The following is a 25,150-nucleotide window of genomic DNA, read 5'->3' as shown; positions in this document are numbered from 1 at the left end:
CTACAATTTCCCGTCTAGGCAAAACATTATGATAATTTACAAGTCTGTATTTTTTAAGCATAAAATATTGACCATATTAAAAGTGATTATAATTCAATACAATAATCAAAAATAAATAATTACAAGATAAAAAGAACTTTTTATATACAACGTTTTTAATTTTTCTGTTGAATAATATAAACTTGACTTGACTAGCTTAAGCGATCAAAAAAAATGAGCCTTGACATGTCATATTGATTTCCATAGTAACGCACGTATATATTAATAATTTAGTTGCTAGGACCCCAGACCCCTAGCAACCAATAATAGTGGATTGGATTACGGATCTCTTCCGAAATAACTTTCCATACAAAACAGAATTAACTGAAAATGAATACAATTCTACTTAAAAATTGCTAAAAGTATTTAAAAAAAAATGCATTACCATCGTGTTCTGATAATATATTCTAAAAGTTTCAAATGTCTAGTTAGTCGGGAAGTTAGCTAAAAATCGATTGCAAGATTTGTACCGGACAAAGAACCACTGGACAAATAATAATACGAGCTAAGAAAAACGTTGTAAAATAAAGAATACCTACCTACTTATTTTACAAATAATAAAACATTTTTTTAAAATCTCATGACAATATTGGTTTTCATCATAATTTAAGAGAAGTTGGCGGCCTGCTAGAAATCACCCAGGATTTGAGAGCCCGTGATTTAGAATCTAGATAGTATAAATGGAAAATTGTTTTATATTTAACTGTCTAAAATATAATTTATTAAACTTATTTTAGAATTTCCGTACCGACTGCTTTATTTTTTTAAACAATAATTTAACAAAACTTTTAGATTAAAGACTTCTTAGTGGAAAAAATGAGTAGGATTAAAAACAAAATTATAACTCTTCAAGTAAAAGTTAATCTATTGACTAAACTATTATGTAGTACTCGTGTATATAGCTAAGTTTAAATAATAAGAGATAATAACTATAATTTAAAGTTGCTCTAAATAAAACACAATTATTTAAATACATACCGGCATGAAAGTCCCTGGACACAGTCAGACGCTAGCCGTATATTCAATGCATAGATTCATAAAAGTAGTGAATTAAAACTAAACAAATTATCGGTCAATATATACGAGCAATGATGAAAATCGATCAATCGAATCGCATTGATGTGATGAAATCAAGAATTCGAAATTTAAAATTTGTGAAGGAAAAAAATGACATCTACTTTGTATTTTTCTTTTATGACAGATTTAGCAATGCGGTATTATAAGATTACAATATAATAATAATATGTGCGTACTAATAGTTATTAACTATAAATAAGTTGTGTGAGCTTACAAAATTAAATGCGCTTCTAGGGTGTAAAGGGATTCAAATATTTTTTTGTGAAATACTATCAAAATGTGACTAGTTAAAATTTGGTATGTGATTTTTTTGTCACGTCAATATTATGAAGGTCTGAAAAGAAAACCAGATTTTTAATATGCGTGTGAATTCTGCTATCAACTGAAAGATCTCGCGGGTATACATCGAAGTGAAAATGGTTTACAATCAACAACAATGGTTAAATTTGTAGTTGCGTGTGATGTTCAAAATCTAAGGGTAATAATAAAACAGATTATAATCTTCAGATGTACTCATATAATATATTAATATGGAAAATTAAAACTTTCAGAAAGCGAAAATGGCTGAATGGTTGGAAATATTATAGTGCTGAACTGTTGGGGAAAAATGTTCTGAATTCTTTCGCATGAGAACCAAGAATTTCAAATGCTCGTAGTATCCGTAAAATAGTATGGAGGCGAAAGTTTCATGCAAAGGACGACACGGACTTTTCTCCCCCAAAGAATCTTGGCAGGGCATGTAATGACGATGTATGGTCTTCGGAGGTGATATAATTATTCCACTTAATGGAAGGCCACGATCTTCAGCAGTGAGGACAAATAACTCTGAAAAACATAGTAGGTACATAGCGTTAGCTCTACGCATGTTTAGTATTACCTTTATTGTGAAAAATAATAAATACTTATTTTATTAATGTGTATTTTAAATGTTAACTATTTCCTCAATTTACACTTGCTATATTTTTTTAGTAATAATATAAATTGTGAAGTTGGTAGATATATAATATGAAAGATAAAAGTAACTAGGAATTTAACGACATTAGTGATTGTTATTTCGTTTAATATCATGTCAGTCTATCAAGAAATGATTACTGTAAATAATTAATAATAGAAATCTTATTTAATCTCGAATTTCTTTCAATAGTAAAATGGTAATATTATTTAAGAAAGAATGTTATAAATAATATTAAGATATACCATACTTTGGATCTCTATTGGTTCAGCAAAATTGTCTAAATGACAGCGCTCGAAATGGACATGTTTACGAACCGGAGCACTCGACAATTTTCGGAAGATATTTACATAGTTGTGTATTTTGTAAAAATAAATGTGTTAGATTTTCTATTTTATTATCTTCGTTACCTCCGATTATGTCTTAAGTGTAAAGTGTGCTAACAGTACTCACGTATGCATATGAAACATGGACCCTTAATGTAAGATAAATTAAAAAAAATGCGAGTAGCACAACGTAGTATGGAAAGATGCATGTTGGGCCGAAAGACCACAGAAGAAACCAATGGATAAAGAAGAAGACAAGAGTACGCGATATGATAGAGGTTACTCTAAAACCCGTTGCATAGTTGAACTCATAAAGTTCGGTAGATGTAGGTACGTGGCAGCGTAAAACTAGAGACCAAGAAGAGTGAAATAAGCTAAGCGAGGACTTCATCCAGCAGTGGGTTCCACATTATTTAGATTACGTGAATTCGATCTTAACAATAACAAAAATTCCTACTTGTTGTGTAAAAATTGTCCATATATAAATGGTCATGCCTAAAATCTTGTAAAATAGCTCCTTGCGTTTTGATCGATGTATAGGAAACCCATTTAAATTGTAGAATATTGTATAGGTTTTAGCTCGAGGTTCATGTCCTTTATATTACATTATCATTCGGTGAAGACCTTTTAGGCCCGCCTTTTATCCGAACCTACCTGCTTTGAAATATATTGTGAATCTTTGATGGAAAATAATACTTTAGCAAAGAGCTCGATATAATATTATGAAAATCATCTGTCGGAAAAGTCTTTTCGGCGTCTATATGAAATTATCGAAATTCTATTTGAAAGAATTTATAGGATTTCGTTTCACACAATATCAATAAAATTTATAAAAACGTTTTGAAAAATCAAACATTTAAAAAATTTATATATATTAAATACTTCTTCTTTTGTAGTCTCCGACCATAGCCCGGGAATGACCTTCACTATCCAAAGCAGACTCCGCCGTTCCGATTGTTCATTCTTTTTTAAATTTCAATTTGTTTCAATATACCTACCATGGGCATTATCATTCAATATCTTCTCAACGTGGTATCAAGAATAAAAAATAAACAAGCATTAAGACAAAGTATCACACAGTTGGCAGAATTTTTATGAAAAAACTTCTCTTGCACTGATTGACTTCTGAACCCTCCTCCAAAAATATCGCACGTTAATTTATTTATTGAATATTTAGTTACAACTGAGGACAGTGATGTCCTTCAGTAAAGTAGTGCCTTTAATCAGACTTAGAACTCCGAACCTTTTCATTTTTAGTTAAAAATTGTGTGCAAATTCGTTGGTTACCTACTTACCTATTGTATTATTTACTTTCGAGACAAATAATACACCATATATCTTTAAATTGTCATACACACAATCTATTGATATTAAATGGCTATTGATAATTCTCTTAAATTATGGTAGATTTAGGTACTTGGAGATCTGTTGCACTGATAGGTTTGGAGGCACCCTTGTTAACAATTTTGATTAAATTATTTTTTAAACTAAGATGTTCATACTTTTGAATGAAGTCTGCTTCATTGAAAAACTGGCACTGCTCGCAAAGGTTGTAATACTTGTATTCGTTCCCTCATTCGCCGCCCTTTATAGTGTGCCACCCCTATGCAATACATGAGCTGCCATCCCCCACGGGACGTCACTGGCTGAATATTTAACTAATAAAAGTGAATCGGTGCTCATATTACGTGAATCGACTTCAAACTTAAATTTGCAATTGTACATTCTACAAAATGTTTTTAAAATTCTGCGAATGAGGTATTATTTTCAAAAAATAATCTACCAATAAAAATTAATGTTTCTTTATGTTTATTAATATTTTAAGTGATTAATGCAGTGCGTTCCAGGGGAGCTCGGAGCAGGAGCACGGGGCAGTGGAGTTTTACCGGAACAGGAGCCGGAGCACCGAAAATTTGTAGAGCTCCATTGCTCCGGATGTTATTTTCTTTATTATTAAATTTTCGTCCTAAAATCCAATGAAAATTTTATAATTTAACACTGGAATTATTTGAAATACGGCAACACTGCCGAGTGATAAATGACTCACTTTTTTTTTTACAGAAGAGGCAGATAATAAAAGACGATTTACTGTCGGAATTTTGTTTAATAGAATTAATAATGAAAAGAACGGATAATAAACCTTATTTCAAAACTATTTCTTTTTTAATTTTTTAACATTTGTACCTGTATACATATAATAAATATTAATAATACTACTATAATACGGAGCGGGGCAGACTCTGGAGCGGAGCTGAAGTAAGTATTAAGTCCCGGTGCGGAGCTAGATCAGAGCAACTCAAAAAATGGTCCACTCCAACCCTCTGGTTTAATGTAAGATAAGGTAACCCAAAACGTTCAAACCATATATTATGTTTGCTTTGAAAATAATAACGATATTCTTAACACCAAATCCATAGGACATTATTATAACATAATCAAATGTTGCGAACAACTTGTTATATTTTCATACAAAGCGGGTACATGTTTGAATCATGTTTCAATATGTTTGTGATGTTGTGAAAATTGTTTCCAACTGTTTTTTTTTTTTAATTATGTATCACTTTTATTCGTCTAAATCTCATCACATTAATTTATATCTTTACAATCAATCATTTTATCTCAGAAACAAAATAATTACAAGAAAAAAAGAACTTTTTATAAACCACGTTTTTAAATTTTCTGTTATCATATATCTCATATAAACTTGATAATTCTATGTATTAATAAATACTTTCTTTTGTACTGTATTGAATTGTAATTGTATTGAATCAATATAGAATACTGAAATGTCATTTTGACATTTCATATTGATTTCCATAGTAACGCACGTATATATTAATAATTTAGTTACTAGGGCCCTCTTAGCAACCAATAACAGTGTTTTACTTTTTAACGAATTTTTTCCGAAATAACTTTTCATACAAAACAGAATTAATTGAAAATTAATTCAATTCTGCTTAAAAATGGCTAAAAGTATTAAAAGAATGCATTGTCATCGTGTTCTGATATATTCTAAAAGTTTAAAATGTCTAGCTAGTCGGGAAGTTAGTTAAAAATCTTCAATCATCCAATACAAATCTTGGACAAACATGAAAAAATTTGTAATGGACAAACAAGAATACGAGCTAATAAAAACGTGGTAATAAATAAAAGACGTGATGAAAGTCGCATAATTGTACGGCTATCGGCTCAAAAACAACGTACAGCATAAATTCTAATATTAAATACAGCAGTTATCCAATTACATTCAATTATCCCTGTTTAATCGGCGTGACCCTGGCCATTTAAATTAGATAGATTCGTCCAATCAGGAAAACGTGTTGCGTTGTACCGATTTCACCTGTATTACACCGAATGGTTCGACTTTCGGTGTTTCGTTGCAAGCTATAAAGGTGAGTTTTTTTTTAATGCAATATTGACAACTTTTCTAAAAACTTTTATGGATTGGGTATTTGAAAGTTGGAGTAATGGAAACCATACAAGAAATTTCGTTAGTCAGTTTAGTCATTTAGTGATATCACAATCATAAGCAAGGTTATTCAGTAGATACTTAGTTCCTCCCGGATTTTATAAAAACTGTCTCAGTGGGGAATGGGACGACTGGACTACGGACAATTGGACGCCGCACTGTCGTAGACACGTATACAGAACGTAGACGAGGTATTTTAATCAGTTTCTATCTACTACTTAGTAGTTTTAATTCATTTTACTCTTAACATAATGTATTCTTTATTGCGGATTGAGAATTACCATGCCTAAGGCTTTATATAAAAATAAAAAAATCTTTTTTCGTTGGAACTTAAACATATGCACGATTAAATCATTATTTATGTCTGCATATTTACATTAAATTAAATTATAATATAATCATTTAAATATAAATAATAATATTTTTTAAGTACCTAACGTCTATTTATTTTCGAATTCCGTGGCGTCCAGTTGTCCCGGTACCAAATCGTCCTAGACCCGTCTCAGTGTGTGTTTCCCGGCGTTATGACATCGGAGCTTTGTTTACTATGTTTTTTTTTTTTAAACGATCAATGTATTTTTTTACATTCATTCAATGGAGGTTTTCCATGCTTCGAACAAGCACAAGTTCATGACACTTTCCTCGGTCCATCGACAACTCTCGCGTCTCCCGCCATGTCAAACCTCTAGTACGTAGATCGCTTTTGTAGCATCGCTGCAGTATGAGGGAGGGCCAGCCAACGGCGACGGAACCCGGAAAGGGTATGCCACAAGTGTACGAAGTGTCATACTCTCTGGTGGCATCCAGAAAACACGTCCCAGCCACGTGAAGCATCTCTTCGTGATTACCTCAATCATCGCTCAGGAACTCGAACATGTGTAACGCGGTCGTACCAATGTATCTCTAAAATTCGGCGGATACATCGATTCTCAAAGCTCAAAAGCCGAGACCTTTGAAGTTTTGTAAGATGCCACGTCTCACAGCCCATACAGCAGCACAGGTAGTACGCACGCGTTTAACAAACGACATTTGGTCCTCACAGAATACAGCCTTAACCTGCATGATGCTTCAAGTAGACTGAATGCAGTCCCCGACATACCCATGCGGACGCATAGCTATCGATATATTATGAATACACAATGGCAGTTTATGACCCATGATTTTTTATACTATCAGCGGCCACTACTTACTGTAGTGGTCAATGACTTAGGGCATTGTCATGATTATTTCAACATTGTAATAATTAGCAAATCATTTAAACTATCGCACAATAGTCGCATCTATAGTCAGCATATTCTACACGCGTGACATCGAAGTGCAATAATGCAGAGGCCAGCAGATTTCTCAATTGCAAACTTCATCAACAATGACTCGCAATTTACCGCATATAATTAGCAGGTCATAGTTGATCATTAATAACATAACTATTGTAACATAACGCTCTCGTGCCGACTGCTTACGCTGCAAATAAAACTCATCAACACCTCCTGGTCATCCCCAAACACAGCCATCTCGTCCCTCAATAAAGAGACCCCGCGAAAGTACTATAATATACCACCCTGTCTTTTTCTTCGTCATTGTGGCAATCTTTTTCCTGTTTGTATTTTTATTTTATATTTTTCATTGTTTATTTATTGAAATCGTCCTGTGTAATATGGAAGTTATTTGAATTTCCCGAGCTAGGAAACCATGACCTAGTTAAGGCTTATGTGTTCGGTTAAGGATTCCTATTCCGTCCGCCCACTTTCTCCGACACATCCACAGCATGGGTGACGCCGTCGCGTCCGTACAGTGGCCACCACACTTGCGCCGCGTCCTGACTCCTGTTGAAGGTTAAGCAAAAAGAAAAACGTGGGAAATGGCTTTGGGAGAGAGTGCGCATGCGTTTATCGATCACCTCCGCTCGGGAAACAGGCTCGCCGTCATTCTAAAGAGAATGAAAAACAATGAATTTATATGTGCTTAGCTTTGGAAATAATGAATAAAAATATGTGAATAGAGATATTGCAACGTATCATAGAAAGGTGCAGGTGAAACATTACACAATAACACTATGGGTAAGAAAGCAGACAAGGGTTTGCAATGTAATAGTTGGCTATGAGTCGGCTATGTCCCTCGGCAAGTGGACAGCCATACAGCTGTACTTAACACAGTCACTGCTGTCTAGTTAATTACCACAACACGGTCACTGCTAAAGACACGCCTGGCGTGAAGCAATTAGCATGATAATTAAACGTGATAATTCACTCATCAGCAGTGAAAGTAGGGAATGGGACGATTTGGCACCGCGAACTGGCCTCCGCCGATTGGCCTCCGGTAATTGGCCGCCGGTACAATCGGACGCCGGCCCAATTGGACGCCGACCCAATTCGACGCCGACCCAATTGGCCTCCGGGAGGATTGGACGCCGCACAGTTGAATTAAATGCGCAAAGGAATAGACGTACGTTACGATTTGTTGGAGTAAATAAGCAAGTCAGCTTAATATGCTTCTATCTTCTCAGTAGTCGTACCTTATACATTTCGCGCTTGACACCTTTTTAATATAGATTGAGAATAATTATTATGCCTTATGATGTTTATTAAAAGAAAATAATTCTTCCCTCGTTAAAACTTAAAGATGTCCAAAATCAATTAATTTATTGTCTATACATGGGTACTTATTTATATTTACAACAAATATTAAAAATAATGTTAGATGTTAGAATGAAAATTACATTATATTTCAGCGTTTTATCGACTTAATATTATAATAAAGCTTAAACATGTATATTATTATGCATAAATGCGTATTTTAAGATAGTATGAAATTACAAACAAAATATTAAGTAAGTTATCTGCTAAGTATAAATGTTTCAGTAGTTTGATTGATAAACTACTTAGGTACTGAGTGCCGGACGAAATCCCGAAGGCCGAAATCCCGAATGGCCGAAATCCCGAAAAATAAAAAAATACAAACATCAATAATTGCGCAATCGTGAGCGCAATTTTTGTAAGAGAGACAAATCCCATTTTTGCGGAAAATGGGTTTTTCCGATTGCGCAATTTTTCCCAGGAGAGACCATTTTGTAGAACGAATGGATTTTGTGTCTCTTGCAAAAATTGCGCAATTCACGATTGCGCAATTATTGGTGTTTGTATTTTACATTTTTTTTGTTATATTTCCACAAAAAATAGGTTTTTGTGTCTCTTGCAAAAATTGCGCAATTATTGATGTGTGAATCGTGAATATCCAAAATCGTGAATAGGGTAACTCTTTAAGACTTTAAGGACGATTTCTTGATGTAAGTACATGCTTGGCACAACATCTAGCAGAATAGAGTGCTGGAAAAGTTAAGGAAGTCATGGACAAGAGAGCACAATCGGAAGAGCTTTATTTACTAATAGAAAAATAACTATGCAATCACGTGAAACTATACGGCGAGCTTCGAAGCATTGATGCGACTCAGTTCATTTATATATATATATTTCAGAATGCTTGGTTATAAAGTACGTAAACAGATATCTAGTTCGCACAATGTGATACCTTGTTCATAACTGACGCTTATAGTCCCTTAAAAACAGGGTAAAAAGCTTTTTATTTACAAGTTTAATTAAAAAGGGGCTTCGATACATCTTTATGAAGGAGAGGCAATGATATCGCATGGATGATAAATAGTTTTCAAGTGTCAAGGGATGATTTGTGTTGTATATAATAATAATTAATGACAGTGTCGCAAAAGGAAAGGGAAGTTTTAGTCGATAATTGAATTGACCCGGTTTGGTTGCATTTTCGTGCACACATGGATGCAACAGTTGCATTTTTCCTGCTTTGCTGAAATCTTGTACCGCTGAATAATAAATTAATTAATCACAGGTAAGTTCGACTTTCTCGTTTCATTGTTAGTTCACAGAGGTGAAAATATATATTTTAAATATTTTGATTTGAAATTTCACTGTGTAAAAAACGTTTCAAGTATCATATATCTTATAACCTACAAATATGTATTTTCGATAATAGGCTACTCATTTAACTAATGTAGTTTATTTGTTCTTTACAAAAATAATAACGAGATCTTATTATAATACAACGTAAAGATACTGTTCACAAAATCAAATTGAAATATTTTTTTCTCTTTATTATTTTTATGAACCTAGGTATGATAAGATTGGTTTTTTTCTAGCCAGTCATTAAAGATAGATAAAGCGATAAAGGAATGTAACACACTTAGTATATTATAGTACCTGTATAATAATATATAATAAACACGTTTAGTATAACTGAGGAGCTGATAATTGAAGAAGTATAAGTGACCCGTGACTACTTAGTTGAGTAAATCGACTTCAAAATTAAATATGCGATTGTAAATTCTACATATCTGTTTTCAACTACTTGTAAATGACGTGTTGTTTTCAAGTGTTCCTTTATTACTCCGCAAAAATATATACTTATTGATATTTCTGTTCCTCATTGCTTCCTTACTGCTCCTAAGTAATTGTTTACTAATATGTTACTTGTATTCGCTTAATACTCAGATCTTAAAATATTCTTTACGTGTTATCCTCTGAACCCTCACAAAATATTGCACGTTATTCATTGGATAGACAACAAAATATCTCATGTCTTATAATATTTTATTGTGTCCCATTTTTTTAGAATTCTTTCAAGATGCACTGGATAGTCGGCTTGCTGTGTTGGGCTGCTGTCGCCATGACCCTGGTGTTTGCAGTCTGCAGACTCCTCGGTCTATGGTCTCGTGCTGCTTATTGGTTCAGATCCAGCCACGAGGAGAAGGCCAACTTGACCAGATCGGGGATCTACAATGCCAACGGATATTTGGTAAACAACCTGTTTAGAATAATCATTGACACCACAAGCCGCAGAGAGCTTTGGTCGTTTCCAGAATACGTCTGAATTCATATAAATAATAAGTTCAAAGTTCAACTTCTGAGAATTGCGACTTTCAAAGTGATACCGATAATATGAAAAATATTTGTCGCCCAATAGCAACATTAAAAAGAAACAACATGACAGTTTTCACATATTATAATAATCTATTATTATAAAATTAACATAAAACAGTTTCAATGACTTTTAAAAATAATAAGTAAGTACCTAGCATAATATGTGACATTCTTTCTTCTTTCGACCATGTCCGAGCCTAATAGGATCATATGGGCCTCCACAGAGTAGAGGTTTGTATTGACAGATTTTGTTTTTTACGAGAAATGCATGTCAGCCACTTGCTCAACCTATAGGTCCATACCCTGACACACACAAATTGAAAAACAATATGTGTACTTGCCAGACCCGGGATTCGAACCTGGGACCCACGGCGTTATAGTCCAACGCTTAAGCCGCGCGGCCACCGTGGGCGTATATAATATGTGACATTACAAATATACAAACATCACTTTAAAAACATTTGTTAGAGATAAAAAGCTCTCGACTTGGGACAGAATTTTCAATTTGGACGGAAAATTTGATCGTTTTGACGATTTTTTAGGAGGTAAAAGATCTAAAAAGCACTTTGATTCTGGATAGAAAATTGTTTTGAGGAAAAACGGCTTGGGTAAAAAAAAATCCTGAGTCGCGCGACCAAAACTATTATTACCCTCCGTAATCTGAACCGTGTCTCCAAATACTTAGTAAACAGTAAACCACCCTTTCATTTCATATTTCATTACTTGCTACTATGAACACGAAGCGATATTATGTTATAGCAATTATTCTGCGTTCTAGCGATATACATAAAAAATACATATTTTTTAAAATTCAAATATAAAAATACAATTTTGAAAGAATCCCTTATAAAATGTGCTGTCGTTGAATGGTGTCCCCTTATTTATTATTATATTATTTTACAGTTATTTGTATAATTAAAATGTTGCTAACGATCTTAACCATACCGAAAGTAAAAATAAGAAAATATTTCCAGTTGCCTACATTTTCTTAATACAAAAATTGTTTTTTTTATTAAATTAAATATAAAATACATTACAACTATAAATTATTAATAATTTTGTATTTATTTAACTATATTTGAATGATAAAATAACTATACAATAAATACTACTTAAATAATAAGAGGGGACCATTCAGCGAACACACATTTTTAAAAGTATTGATTACGTATTTAAAATATTTTTAATTGTTAATTATCGGTAAAATCAGGGCTCGAAATGGACCAGAACGCACCGGAGCGCCGTTCCGGTTCGTGAAATCTGTAAAGTTATCGCTCCGTCTCGTGGACAAAATAATTTGACCGTCTTAGCTAGATATGGCATATAACAAAAAATCTAGCACACTTATGTTTATAAATTTGATAACCATGTTAATATTCTCAGAAAATTTTCGAGCGCTCCGGTTCGTAAACTTTTTCATTTCGAGCGCTGGGTAAAATATAATATGAAATTGCTCTTTTTCGTATTCCGTATTCTCTAAAGGCCCATAGGCATTTATTACACTTCTTAAAACAATATCATTCCTTATAGACTACCTGTGTATGCCAGACGTGGGCAAATGCGGGTGCAGCTCCCAATATCTCTTGATAAAAATATAGGTATTTTCTTTCCCCATTATACTTGTATTTTCGGTAATTGTGCCGCAGAGGTGGACACGAGCTTTTATAATTTTTTTTTTACGAAAACAGTTTATTTTATCTAGACAATTATAATAAGTACCCTATTCTGTCGGCGCATCGGCTTTTCTATCCAATAATCGTTAATTGAAAATTTGAAATTTTCATTCATTTTGATACACCATTATCACAAACTAAGATTATATGAGGTAATATTATTAGTTTGGGGTAGGTTAGATTAGGTTATGTTAGGTTAGGTTAGGTTTGGTTTGGTCTAAAAAGAAAGTCGTAAAATCTCATGTCCACCTCTGCGGCACATTTACCGTATTTTCGTGAGTTTTCCTTTCTAAATGTTGTAAGTGACAAGATACGCGTATTAAATTTTGAACTTGTGTATTTAATATTGTGTGAGAACGTGACTATGGTGTGGCTCTTTATATACCTATATGAAAATCCAGAATCCTGGATGCACACAGTGCAATCATGTACTTGGTTTTTTTTTAATTTTGGAAAAAAATAAGTTAATCAATCAAAAAATAAATAAAAAAACAAGATACAAGAATTTAAAAAGTCTACATTTCTTTTATCTATCATGAATATTTTTTTCACTACTTACGTCAAGCAACTTTTTCATATTGCCATGCTCATTGTGATAGTTGGTTTCCCTTCTTCTTCTCAAAGGGGAATACAATAAGTACTACAGACATCTACTGACGGACTCGTGAGAGATGCAATTATTATGGTGAATGCTCCGCCCATGGCTCCATGTAAATTATATCCACAAATTAGATCCTTGAACAAATTTACATTTTAAAATGTTGTTTTTAATAGTTGTAAGTTTACCTTTCTAATATTTTTAGATACGTGTTGATTAATTAAAACACTTAAAATATAAAATATCAATAATATGTCTCATATTGCAAGCTTAATATTTTTCCGCTAGGTAGGGCACATTAAATATAATTTACTGAAAAATTCTCTGAATTTAATCTAAAAACAATAAGAATTTAAAAGAACAAATAGCTCCACCATAGTGATTTAAAAAATATAGTAGGTAAGTGTGTATAAATGTATCTTCCATATTATTTAAAAACTATTTATTTCTCTAGGATATAGAATGATTTTAACTTGAGATCATTTTTATTTATACATCGAGTTGCCTTATTGTGACAACCATATTTATAATTTTATTAATATTAAGGTAAATGTACCAGTCGTTGACCATGTACCAGTGGTTGACCTTTTTTCAATGAAAGTGCCCAAAATAAGAAACGTAGACGCGGGATTACTCTAAATTATAAAGTTCAGACAAGTGAAGCCATCTGTGGTCGGATTGAGGAACTAACACATCACTGTAATTCCGTCACTAGATGTCTCCGATATAAATATTACACTCCACCATAACATCATGCATTCGGTTTATATTATAATTACAGGTGAAAAGTGACGCAGACGAATTTGTCGGTGAAAATTTCCACCGCTTCGACGTGGTGGACGCGGAGTATTCCATGACCGCTATGACAATCTTTCCCATCAGCATCAGCCATAGCGAGTCATCCATACCGCCACAGCCGTTGAGGCCAGCACCCGCCATTATCCCTCAGTATGATCATTCGTTCATTGCACCTTTAGCCGTTTTCTCATAGATGGCATTATATTATTTTGTAGAGATACACATTTTCATTCTCAATATAACTTTCATTCTCAATATAAATTAACTAAATTAAAGATGGTAGACAATACAATTTTAATAAGACTTATATCTCCAATGTATGTAGTCATCACATTGGATCTATTGATTGTAAATGATCAATGATGATCAGTCCTCTGCTACCTGTGATTTCGATTTATCAGACTTCAAACACTTACAAAAACATTAGAAAGTTTATCTTCATTTTTTTGTCTCTGCTGCAAATTTTGACACATCGGAGGTTTTAACAGCTCAATGATGATATTATAGTGTCGAGGCTGAGACCCATTGATTATTAAATTCTACAATAAGCCATTAGCAATAGATATACATATTCAATATCCTTATGCACTGTGTATCAGTGGTGAAGGGTGGACGTAGACTGTTAAGAACCGACATAAGTAGTGCACGCTAAACTTTATTAGTCAAACGTATTAGTTTTCATTGAACTAAGACTACAGGGTGTAGATAGTGTTTGTTAGTATTTATAATTCAATTATACTCCATGCCATAGTACATAATTATTTATCTGTAAAATATCTAAAATTATCCCATTAAACCATACATCATTTTAGATTTTTATAGATAGAAGAATATTTTTTATTAATTTTGGTTTGGTTAGGCAGGACTTAATGAAGTTTAAAAAACTAGCCAACACCATCTGTAATAAATAATATGTATTCTTAATTTAACGAAAACAAATAAGTATCTATAAAAAAAGTGTGCACAATTTTTGTCGGATTGCCCATAACATAACTAAACTATTATGATTTGGTTTAGGCAGGGCTTAATTGAATTTATAAACAAACCAGCACCATCTGCAAATTGTATTCTTAGCTCAATGAAAACAAGTAAGTATGACTGGCAAACTGTAGTGTGCATTATTTATGTGGAATCTTAACAGCCTGCCTCCACCCCTCGCCACTGCTGTCTATGACCAGTTAGGCTCTGTTTTCTCAGGATGATGTTATTGTCATAATGCAATATTCTTCTTAAAATAAATTTGCTCATCATCCATACATAGCTTTATAATTTGCAATCCTACTTTTCATTTGACACAACAACACTATCGGTTGAGTCTTTACCACTAATTAAATAGATATTCCATTAAAATCAGTACTATAACATTGCCATTCGAGCCGCAGTCATCACAAAATTATTTATGTACGTATATTAATAGTGCATCCATTTACAGGCATGAATACAGTTTGAATAATAAAATTAACATCCTTTTTTTAAAATAGAATAATATTATCATATCATTTTTGCCTGGCTTCTGACATGAAAAGTGAGTTCCAGGCGAACAATTCCCCCGCAGCATCTTTGTGGGTCTCGACCATATCTATTGCAGACTACCTGATGTACAGTATGCATAAGCGGGAATTAAATCTGTCTCCGATGCCTTTCCACTTTCACACTTCCTGCCATCTACCAGACTGATTTGTAAACCGTACTTATGTACATTGTATTTTACTTGGGTTCTACTCATAATTTGCAGATGGAAAATGTTTCTTTAGTAATAATGCCATTGATCTGACTCCTTCACCAAAATTGATTCCTCTTGAATGGTTTCCAGGTAGAAATTGTTGATAAATTCAAAATTGAATGAAACAGTTGTCATCTATAACTATGTTATACTTCCAATGAGGTTATCTTTTTTTTTGTAATAATATATTAAAAATAGGTATCTCAATATTGATGACAGATATTTATCTTGGGCTTAAAAAAATATCTTTTAAATGTTTTAGTTTTCATGTAAGTTTAGTCTTTTATTTTTTAATATTAATTGTTGTGTTTTATTATTTAAGGGGGTTACTTATACCAACAGAGGCACCTAGCGGAAAAATACGAAGCTTGCAATTTGAGACATTTTTTTGATGTATCTGAAAACATTAAAAAGAAAAATATATTTTTTTTAAGTCAAAGATAAACTTACACTTACTTACTTAAAAAAATGTTATAAAATGTGAATTTGTCACAGGACCACAACATATTATTACATTATATTTTATGCTCATATTTATTATTAAAATTTAGTTTATTAAGTTTTCAATTTTTTCTCGTACATATTTTTGACTAATTCAGAGTTTTAATATTTTTTATATTTATTTTAAAAAACATCGATTTTTATAAAAATATAAATGTGTAAACTTGAAATCCTTTTTATTTATATCAAATCGAGCTTATATTGAGACCATACCTAAATAAGATTTCATATAAATAAAAAGGATTTCAAGGTATACATACACATTTATATTTTTTTAAAAATGTCTCAAATCGCAAGCTTCGTATTTTTCCGCTAGGTGCCTCTGCTGGTATAAGCATCCCCCTTAATGCCATTTATGTGTAAATAATCTTTTTTATCCATTCCTAGGTACTCGATTTTTGCCAAAACTTATTAAAAAAAAATATTGTTAGGATAAAATATAAGTCGTTGAAATAAAATTTACTAATATAATTGGTCACTTTCATTGAAATAATAACGAAACCATATTTTGTTTATTTATTACTGCGACCTGGTGGTAATCGACTAAAGTTTTTTTAATGAAATCTATAAGGGAACTACCGCGTAATCGGATCTTGTACCTAGTTCAATCGAATAGCTCACTTGACTCTGATAAGGCTTACGGCTGACTGTATTTATCCGTTTTCAGAGTGCAAGCAAGGCTACTGAAGTGAACTAGGTGAATTAGATCTCTTGATGAAATCAAGCGCGACTAATTGATAATTGAACGCCAAGCGTCGCCTTATATAGTCAACTCATTCTTTGCCGTCTATGTGATAACGTCTCCGCGCTGTAGTGGGTGCGCCGGATAGTGGGAGCACCCGGACGGTGCGGTATGCGACATTCGATGAGTGAAAGAGAAAGTATTGATGGCCCCGCGCAATAAATCTTATTTATTTATTAAACAACAACTAGATGTCATTAAACATCACATTTTCTCACAGATACCTATAAACATTTCACCTTAATAGAATGTTTTATTTTGTGTGTGTATTTTTAGATCGTAGTTATTAGGTGTAGCACTTTGTAAATCTTATTTTATGCTCCTTTTTTTAGAGAACCGAAATCTCCGAATCGTTTGGTCGAATCTCCGGTTGTATTTGAAGAAAAGATTCAAGAAAAAACAGACTCATTCTATTTGTACAACATCAGTACCGCTATCACCAGATCACTGATATCGGCAGACATGAGCAAAGAGATCAATTGCGACAGCTCCACTTCCCAAACAACGTCAAATTTAAGTCCGATGCAGAGGATGAATGAAGCCCTGGACACGACTGACAATGACCAAAACGATTGGAACACAAGAAACAATTTAAATATATTTAAAAAACCTGAATACATTAGTACAAATCCATTTCTAACAAACGCTAATCAAATGAACTGTCAATTTAATCCCTTCTTTGCGAAGGATAGTGCTTATTATGAAACAGGCCTAGTAGAAGAGTCGCTACTAGATGGCAGCACATCACAATGCACCGAGCTTACAAATGAATGTGATAAAAAATTTAAAAATATGCACCAACCGAGCAGATTCCAAATGCTCATCAGGAAGAACAGTTATGATAATGAGCAAAGCGAAGATATATCGACGGGTACTTCCGTCAGTGGCACCGGTGGCGCCGTAAGGAGAGCTATATCATGTGATTCAGTAAGCTCCGATACTTCTCTTGGACCTCTGGAGTCACCATTGCCAACGGTCACGGGACAACTGTGTTTATCACTCCGATGTTACAGGTAAGCCTTTTGTGATTATAAAATCACATAATAATTATAGTCACGACAGTTCTCATAATTATAGTTATATCCATTTCATTGCATATACATGTAGTGACATCAATTGGCGAAAATAATTAATGAAAGCTCGAGCGGTAATGCAGTTCATTTGTTTTAAAAAAATGAGTCTGATGTTGTAATTATATTGAGATGCATGTAGCGTACTATCATGCTGTCACGGTAACCATTTTAGTGTATGGTTTCATCATTTTGCAAAATATTATGAACGAACACGATCTCTGTAAATTCAATGATGGAGTAACCTAGTAACAAGTCTCTGTAAATTCAATAATATTTTGAACAGAACCCAACTCGCAGACCATAGATAGACAACATTCTTATAGGAAATACATAGTGCCAACCGCTAAAAACAAAAAACACACAATTTTGACATGATTCATAAATGACAGTAAATGTCAAATGGCAATCGCCAATCACTTCCGATCCGCTATTTATTGACCTACGCACAATTGAATAATGTGTTGAAATAAATATTCAATAAATGGCGGATCAGCTATTTTATTGAGTAAGCAATAATTGGATATTACGCTGACTGTAGATGAAAATGAATATTATAATTGCGGTCAGTTATTTTATTGAGTATGCAACAATTGGATACCGGCTGACTGTAGGTGAAAATGGATATTCAATAAATTAAGGTTAGCTATTTATTGACGTATGTGATAATTGGATACTGTGCTGACTGTAGGTGAATATTTAGTAAATTGAGGTCAGCTCCTATATCGTAGACCTATATTATGCTGACAAGCTATGGGTTGTTGGTTCCCACAAAGGTTTCAATAGATATTAAAATTTTTAAATCTAAATTTTTCTTGTAGGTACACATTATCATTCTAGCATTTGTGTTAATTAAACATGCTTTTGTTACAGGATAAACGCGAATGATGCACTGCTAGCTGTAAATGTAATAGAAGCGAGAAATCTGCCAGGAGATGCTCCAGATACTTATGTAGGAATTTTCTTGTCACCAGATCATCAAGGCGGCCATTTTAAATCAAAAGTACGTTTATCAAAGCTTTCTTTATAAAGAAAAAATTACTTGAAGCAGGTCATGCGCATGTAATATATATAGTAGTGTATGTTTTGTATCCATGCATCCTGTAGATTTTAACCAATTCCTTAGGAAAGTTTTCTAATAACAAGCTAATTAGTAGTAATTTATTCTGAAATCCATAATAATGTCCTACTGTCCGACAAGAAGATCTAGGCAATAATCGGAAGTCGCTAGTGCGGTTAAAAGTGGGAAGAGCTTCGTTGGTTTACAGTTTTAACACGTGGACAATTCGTCGCTAACCGGAAGGCGTTTCAATCGGAGTACGATTAAAAATGGGAGGAGCTTGTTAGTTCACAGTTTTAACACGTAGCCAAATCCTGTTGGACAGTATATAATATTATTGTAAAGTATACCTAATGCATATAATCTTTGATGAGAAGACTTATGAGCTTCTTTCCATTTTTGGTAATTTTACAACAGCTACGTAAAAACACTCTGAATATATGAAACCTTCAGTCGTCTACAATCTACGTACATATAAATGTGCTACAAAGAATTTATTATTTTTCTTCCTTGAGTTACAACTCTATGTGGGTATTGTTAGTTATGAACGCTCAAGTTCTCTAAATCCAACTCACCACTATCCCTCCATCCTGTCCGAGATTGACCAGGTTTTTGTTTGCTTCTGGCTTCCTGAATTTTAGTTTCTTTGTCATGCGTGACTCATCAATCCTATTTACCCATCCTAGCCATCTAATTAATGTAGAAATGACTTCCAGAATTAAACTTTTTAACTTAGTTTTTGCTCCGGTAAAATTGTCTTTTTGGATTCATTGATACTTATTTACACAATATATCATAGAAATAATGCAAAAAAAATATTTCTTCTTACTCCACCCAAATTAAATGATTGTTTAATAATTATACTTGTTAGCAATCGAAAGACGGAGAATATGAAAAGAAAATAGATTATTATACTAGGGCTTTTTATTATAGTGGTTCATTGCCGTCCACAATGCAATTTGGCCTATAAATATCTGACAATAAGCTAAATTCACTGTCGTCCACTTTTGGTAAGAGCTACTGTCTTCCCTCACAGACAATGAAATCAGTATAGGTTGAGTGGTCCTACATCCAATTATTATAATATATCTTTGTCTCATACTGGTAAGGGCTACTGCACCCCCTCACAGACTATGGCATGCAGTATAGATTGAGTGGTCGGCTATTCAATCACTATCCGTGGTCAGTTTACTTACGTATGATGCTAAAAATCTAGTTGTGTAAAATGAGACTTTGTAATGTTTTCCAGGTATGTCGAGGCACCAATTGTCCTAGTTTCAATGAAACATTTCTGGTGGATATCGGTAAAGGAAACAGGAAGCTCAGCTTTCATGTGTATTCTACAGAGAATGAGGCGTGTTCATTGATAGGTGAAGCGGAACTTTCTTTGCAAGATGCCAGCTCTTATAAGCAACCAGTTACAACATGGTTGACTCTAACAGATACGGGACAGGTGAGAAAATTCTTCACGAAGGAAACATTTTATTATTATAGTATAAAAAAGTTGCTTTAAATGATATTTGAATATAATTTTCTTTAGTAGGTTAGAAGTTTGGCAAGACATGAGTTCCGGCACCTATGTTTTTTTTTAAAACGTACTGGCTTTAATTATTATTATTTAAAATAAAAATTGAAAACAAATAGAATAATTAAATAGTGTTCAATTGTATGAAAAAATATTGTAGATTTATTTTATTTATTTAATGAATTAATGGTTTTAAAGTTATCTAACATTTACAAACACAAAATTAATACAGTTCCCATTAACTTCTGACTTACCTAGTTTTATCATTTTGTAGAGAAGGAAATGTAGAATCATATTCCATAGCTAACTCAAAAACAATGAAAATCAAGTTAACTGGTTGTAGTATTAAGGTGACGAATTGATTTACTACTAATTAAAATAAATAGTAATTATTATGTACATTATCAATTGACACAAAATATAAAAATTGAATGACATACGTATTTATTAAAGATTGACAATAATTAAATTCACTTTTCAAAAATAAATCAATTAACTTTATAAAGATTGTCAGGAAATGTTCTTCTATGTCATGGCATGAGCCCAATGGTGTATGTAAATATCAATTCTACGATCACAATAGAACAATTAATATGCTGAAGAAAAACTGTGTATATACATGTATTTTAATTCCAGGGTAACGTTGAGTTTGGTGAGTTGATGCTGTCGCTTTCATATTTACCAACTGCAGAAAGGCTAACATTAATACTTGCAAGAGCGCGACGATTGCCGGATCCGATGAACTACAATGTTTTTATAAAGGTATTAGAAATAGTTATGCTTACAAATTAAACAGAATAATAATACTGTTTGTGCATTCAAGCATTTAAACACGGCAAATTAATATATTGTTAGTGAGCTGTTAAAACATCCAATATGACAATTTTTCCAAAAAAAAAAATATATTTCATTAAACCGCAAGATTTAGTAAAACTCTCAATGTTCTATATATGTACCACCAAATTTAAAATATGGTAGTAATAGAAACCTCACATGTAATATTATGTCTTATTTTAATAAGACCGTAATACCTCCAATATACTATATTTATGCAGTCTGATTCAATTACAAATTTAAATAATATATTTACATATTGAACATATATAATTTGAAAACGTCTCATGCATATACACCACAGGTTCTCAAACTTATTTCGATCACCGCCCACTTTGAGAATTAAAAAAATCTAGCGCCCCCATATTTTTTAACTTACCTTTTTACATTACCATCTGTTGCGTATCTTAAAAACAGTTATTGCAAAAATTATTTTTAAACATGCATTATTATATAGATAGGATAGATAGGATAGATAGGGTGTGACCCATATCCTGTTTCTGAGGTCAAAGAATGTTTCAATGAGAGGAAATTTTATTTTTTAAGTACGCTATGAAGCCTTTGTAACGCCCTGTCATGGACGGAGCGCCATCTGTAGCAGCTGACACAATATTATTGAAAGGAATTTCCTTTTCGTCACAACACTTTTCCAGTGTTTTAAATATGGTTTCTCGAACTACTTCAGATTTTCTTAACGTCCCCTAATTTTCTTTGAGTCTTCTACTGGCCCCCTGAAAGCCTCCAGCGCCCACAAGGGGGCGTTATCACCCACTTTGAGAAAAACTGACATACACACTAGAAAAAATCATTTTATAGAAAATAACATACGACACCCGATGGGACTTAAACCTGTATCTGCTTGATTCACGCCAGTATGTTTTTCCAATTAAGCTACGGGCATTTACTAAATTACGATGATTTAAACAACTTGATAAATTTGAAAACATTCACAACATGACTTGAAACTAATCTCTATGAAGATCTGGCAAAGGGTGGAGATAGGCTGTTAAGATCTGACATAAATAGTGCACACTAAGCTTTGTCAGTCATACGTATTTGTTTTCATTGAACTAAGACTATAGTTTGCAGATAGTGTTGGTTAGTTTTTAAAATTAAATTAAAACCTACCTAACCAAACCATAATAGTTTAGGTATGCTATGGACGATCCGACAAAAATAGTGCACACTTTTTCAATCACACTTATTTGTTTTCGTTGTATTAAGAAATCATAATATTACAGATGGTGTTCGTTGTTCATATTGTATTATTAATGAACGTGAATTTCTGTAATAGATTTTACACAATATTTTTATGCTTTTTGAACTGTGTAGTGGACCCAAGATTATTTTCTGATCTTTCTGCATAAAAGCTGTCAAATATAATTAATGTTCTAGCAATAAATTCATATTTTTCTTTTCAGGTATACTTGCAAAGAAATGGCAAAAAAGTTGACAAGAAACGCTCATCCATAAAACACAGCGAGACAGCCCCTACCTTTAACGAGGCTTTCATCTTCAGCGTGCCACCGCAAGCGTTATCCTCTGTGGAACTGCGAGTCACCTTGGTTTATTACCCTATTGGAGTAGAATTCTTTCATATCACTCAGCACCAGAAGATCGGCCACATATTGCTCAGCCGTGAAGCACACAGCAAAGCTGGTAATCACTGGAATCAGATGGTCACTTCTCTCAGGAGACCTGTCTCCATGTGGCACGCTCTGAGAAGACCACATATTAAGTAGAATATAAGAAACGTCTAATCATGGCAGTATAAGAAGCGATCATTTTAACAAAAGCACTTTATATTAATATTATACAAAACCTTCTATGGCTCATGAAGTAAGTTGTGGTTTAAGGGCTCTATGTATAGTATTACTTATGTATGACAAACATACAACAATATGTGATGTTTAATAGTTTTGGCAGAAAATAAGTCATGGTCAGTGTGGCGCCAAGTAAAAAAAAACGATGCAATAGGCTTGATGTAAGAGAAGTTGGGAATAAAACAATAATAAAATTTTCCCTGTCTAATGTGCAATAGAAGAAATTGATCTACCCATGTTCAAGGTTATATTGTTTCACTATGTATAGTCAAGTGGTTTTCGGATGATTAAGAAAAAATAATTATTAACTAACGCATTATGATAAACAGATGGCTCTGCAGGTGACGCCGCTGGCGGCGTAACATTGAAACAGAGCCGATAGTCGCTGTCAAATATTTTTTATTTTGCAAACAGAAATACTACCTACCTAAATGTAGTTTTGAATCAAGCAATATTATTGAGAACCGATTATTTACACAAACACCAACCAAAGAGGAATGAAAGATTTGCGATAATTAATCGATCAATCGATGGAGAATTTTGTGAATAATATTAATGAACACCGAGAGTGTGTTACCATTTCAATATATACGTAAAAACGATGCTGGGTGTACTTTATCGGACGTGTGTACATTTACAATTAAACACTAATTAAGTAACTATTTAATTAATTTAAGTACCATAAAAAGAAACACAGTTAAAAAAATTAAAACACCTCATATTCCGGGAAGTAACATTGCCATTTTGCTTATCTGTTATTCCACTGTCAATGCATAGTGTTCTTAACTATACCTAGTTAATTTCCATAACGTTGACATTGTATGCTGTCAGTACAATATATTGTCGATCAAAAACCATAACTAATTGTAATAATTGTATTAATGTGTAAAGGAGACAGCAATGTCGGGAGAACGAAACAATAATAGCAACACATCTTCATAATTATTATGAAAATAAGCTATTTCCATATAACGACAGCTTCTTATACTTCCATGTGCCTAACACTATCTAGAAACATGATGACTGACTCGGAGGTTTTGTATTTCTCGCATTTTATGATCTGATCGTCATTAAGTCATAAACCGTATCCGACTTCTAAGTCTTGATCTACGTTGACGGCTTTGCATTTCTATCTTATTAATCTGTTCTGTGATGTGACCTAACCTGACTACAAAAAATGAAATGTATAATAGTATACCTACCAAAATCAACTCCTTTGTCGCTGTACAATGCTGCCATTTTGAATTTCATAGATGTAACATGCTGTGTCTCTCGATAGTGTTAGGTACCAAAAATGTGAGATTCTCGTATAATATGCTTCCATTTCTGAATAAAAGAGATAATACTTAGTCGAATGCTTATTAGGAGTCCTAAAAATAAAAATGCCTATTGAATAGTGTTGTATATTTTTCGTATACTTCTTGTAAGAAATGTTGAATTTTTAGCACAAGTTGCTGGCTCAACTTGAGAATAAATCTTTAATGATGTTAATAATGTAGAAAATTACTCATTTTATGGATAAGAGCGCACCGGTGACGGAAAATTGGTTCGTTATTGTAGAAAATAAACTGTTTAAATTTTAATGGCAATTCGGAATCAGCCCTTTTGATGATGAATTATCTAAAATTTGATAAAAATCTTTTCACACATTCGAATTTACAACTACAGTCGAACTAGGTTGTTACGAGGAAAATGGGACCGACTAAATTTGCTTGATATAAGCATTACTCATTATATCGTCAACATTTTATATCCTATAACATTTTTCACGCCACGTTCTATTTAAGCATAGAACATAAAAATCTGAAAACCATCGTAAAAATCCCCAAAACAAGTAAACTACAAAAGAAGTTGTCTATTGTCAAAAAGTGCTGAGCCGCCGGCGCTGGTAGGTACCTACTGACTTCACAAAGCTTAGATTTTTTACATGCAATTTCAACCATATGCGTGGATACTTTTCAATGTTGTCGGCGGAAACACCAATTAGGTACTTAGAC

The 25,150-nt window shown here is 33.1% G+C and overlaps 1 protein-coding gene across 1 annotated transcript; it reads left to right on the top strand.

The window, feature by feature from the left end:
• The first annotated feature begins 10,510 nt into the window (after nucleotides 1-10,510).
• Syt12 (Synaptotagmin 12) lies at nucleotides 10,511-24,325 on the top strand. The gene is made up of 7 exons (XM_085958697.1): nucleotides 10,511-10,681; nucleotides 13,859-14,025; nucleotides 17,174-17,854; nucleotides 18,785-18,914; nucleotides 20,221-20,424; nucleotides 21,133-21,258; nucleotides 22,752-24,325. Exons 1-7 carry the CDS (start codon nucleotides 10,511-10,513, stop codon nucleotides 23,070-23,072), a joined length of 1,800 nt encoding a protein of 599 aa, XP_085814823.1. The 3' UTR covers nucleotides 23,073-24,325.
• The last annotated feature ends 825 nt before the right edge of the window (nucleotides 24,326-25,150 follow it).

This window comes from Rhyacophila brunnea, unplaced genomic scaffold, assembly GCF_057557595.1.
Source record: "Rhyacophila brunnea isolate RB1 unplaced genomic scaffold, BYU_Rbru_1.0 scaffold_8, whole genome shotgun sequence".
In the NCBI taxonomy this organism is placed as follows: Eukaryota; Metazoa; Arthropoda; class Insecta; order Trichoptera; family Rhyacophilidae; genus Rhyacophila; species Rhyacophila brunnea.
This window is presented reverse-complemented; position numbering and strand designations above follow the sequence as displayed.

Coding starts and splice junctions, on each gene's coding strand:
- Syt12 (XM_085958697.1), top strand. CDS start 10,511: ATGCACTGGATAGTCGGCTTGCTGTGTTGGGCTGCTGTCGCCATGACC. Junction 17,855..18,784: donor TTATCACTCCGATGTTACAG/GTAAGCCTTTTG, acceptor CTTTTGTTACAG/GATAAACGCGAATGATGCAC. Junction 18,915..20,220: donor GCGGCCATTTTAAATCAAAA/GTACGTTTATCA, acceptor AATGTTTTCCAG/GTATGTCGAGGCACCAATTG.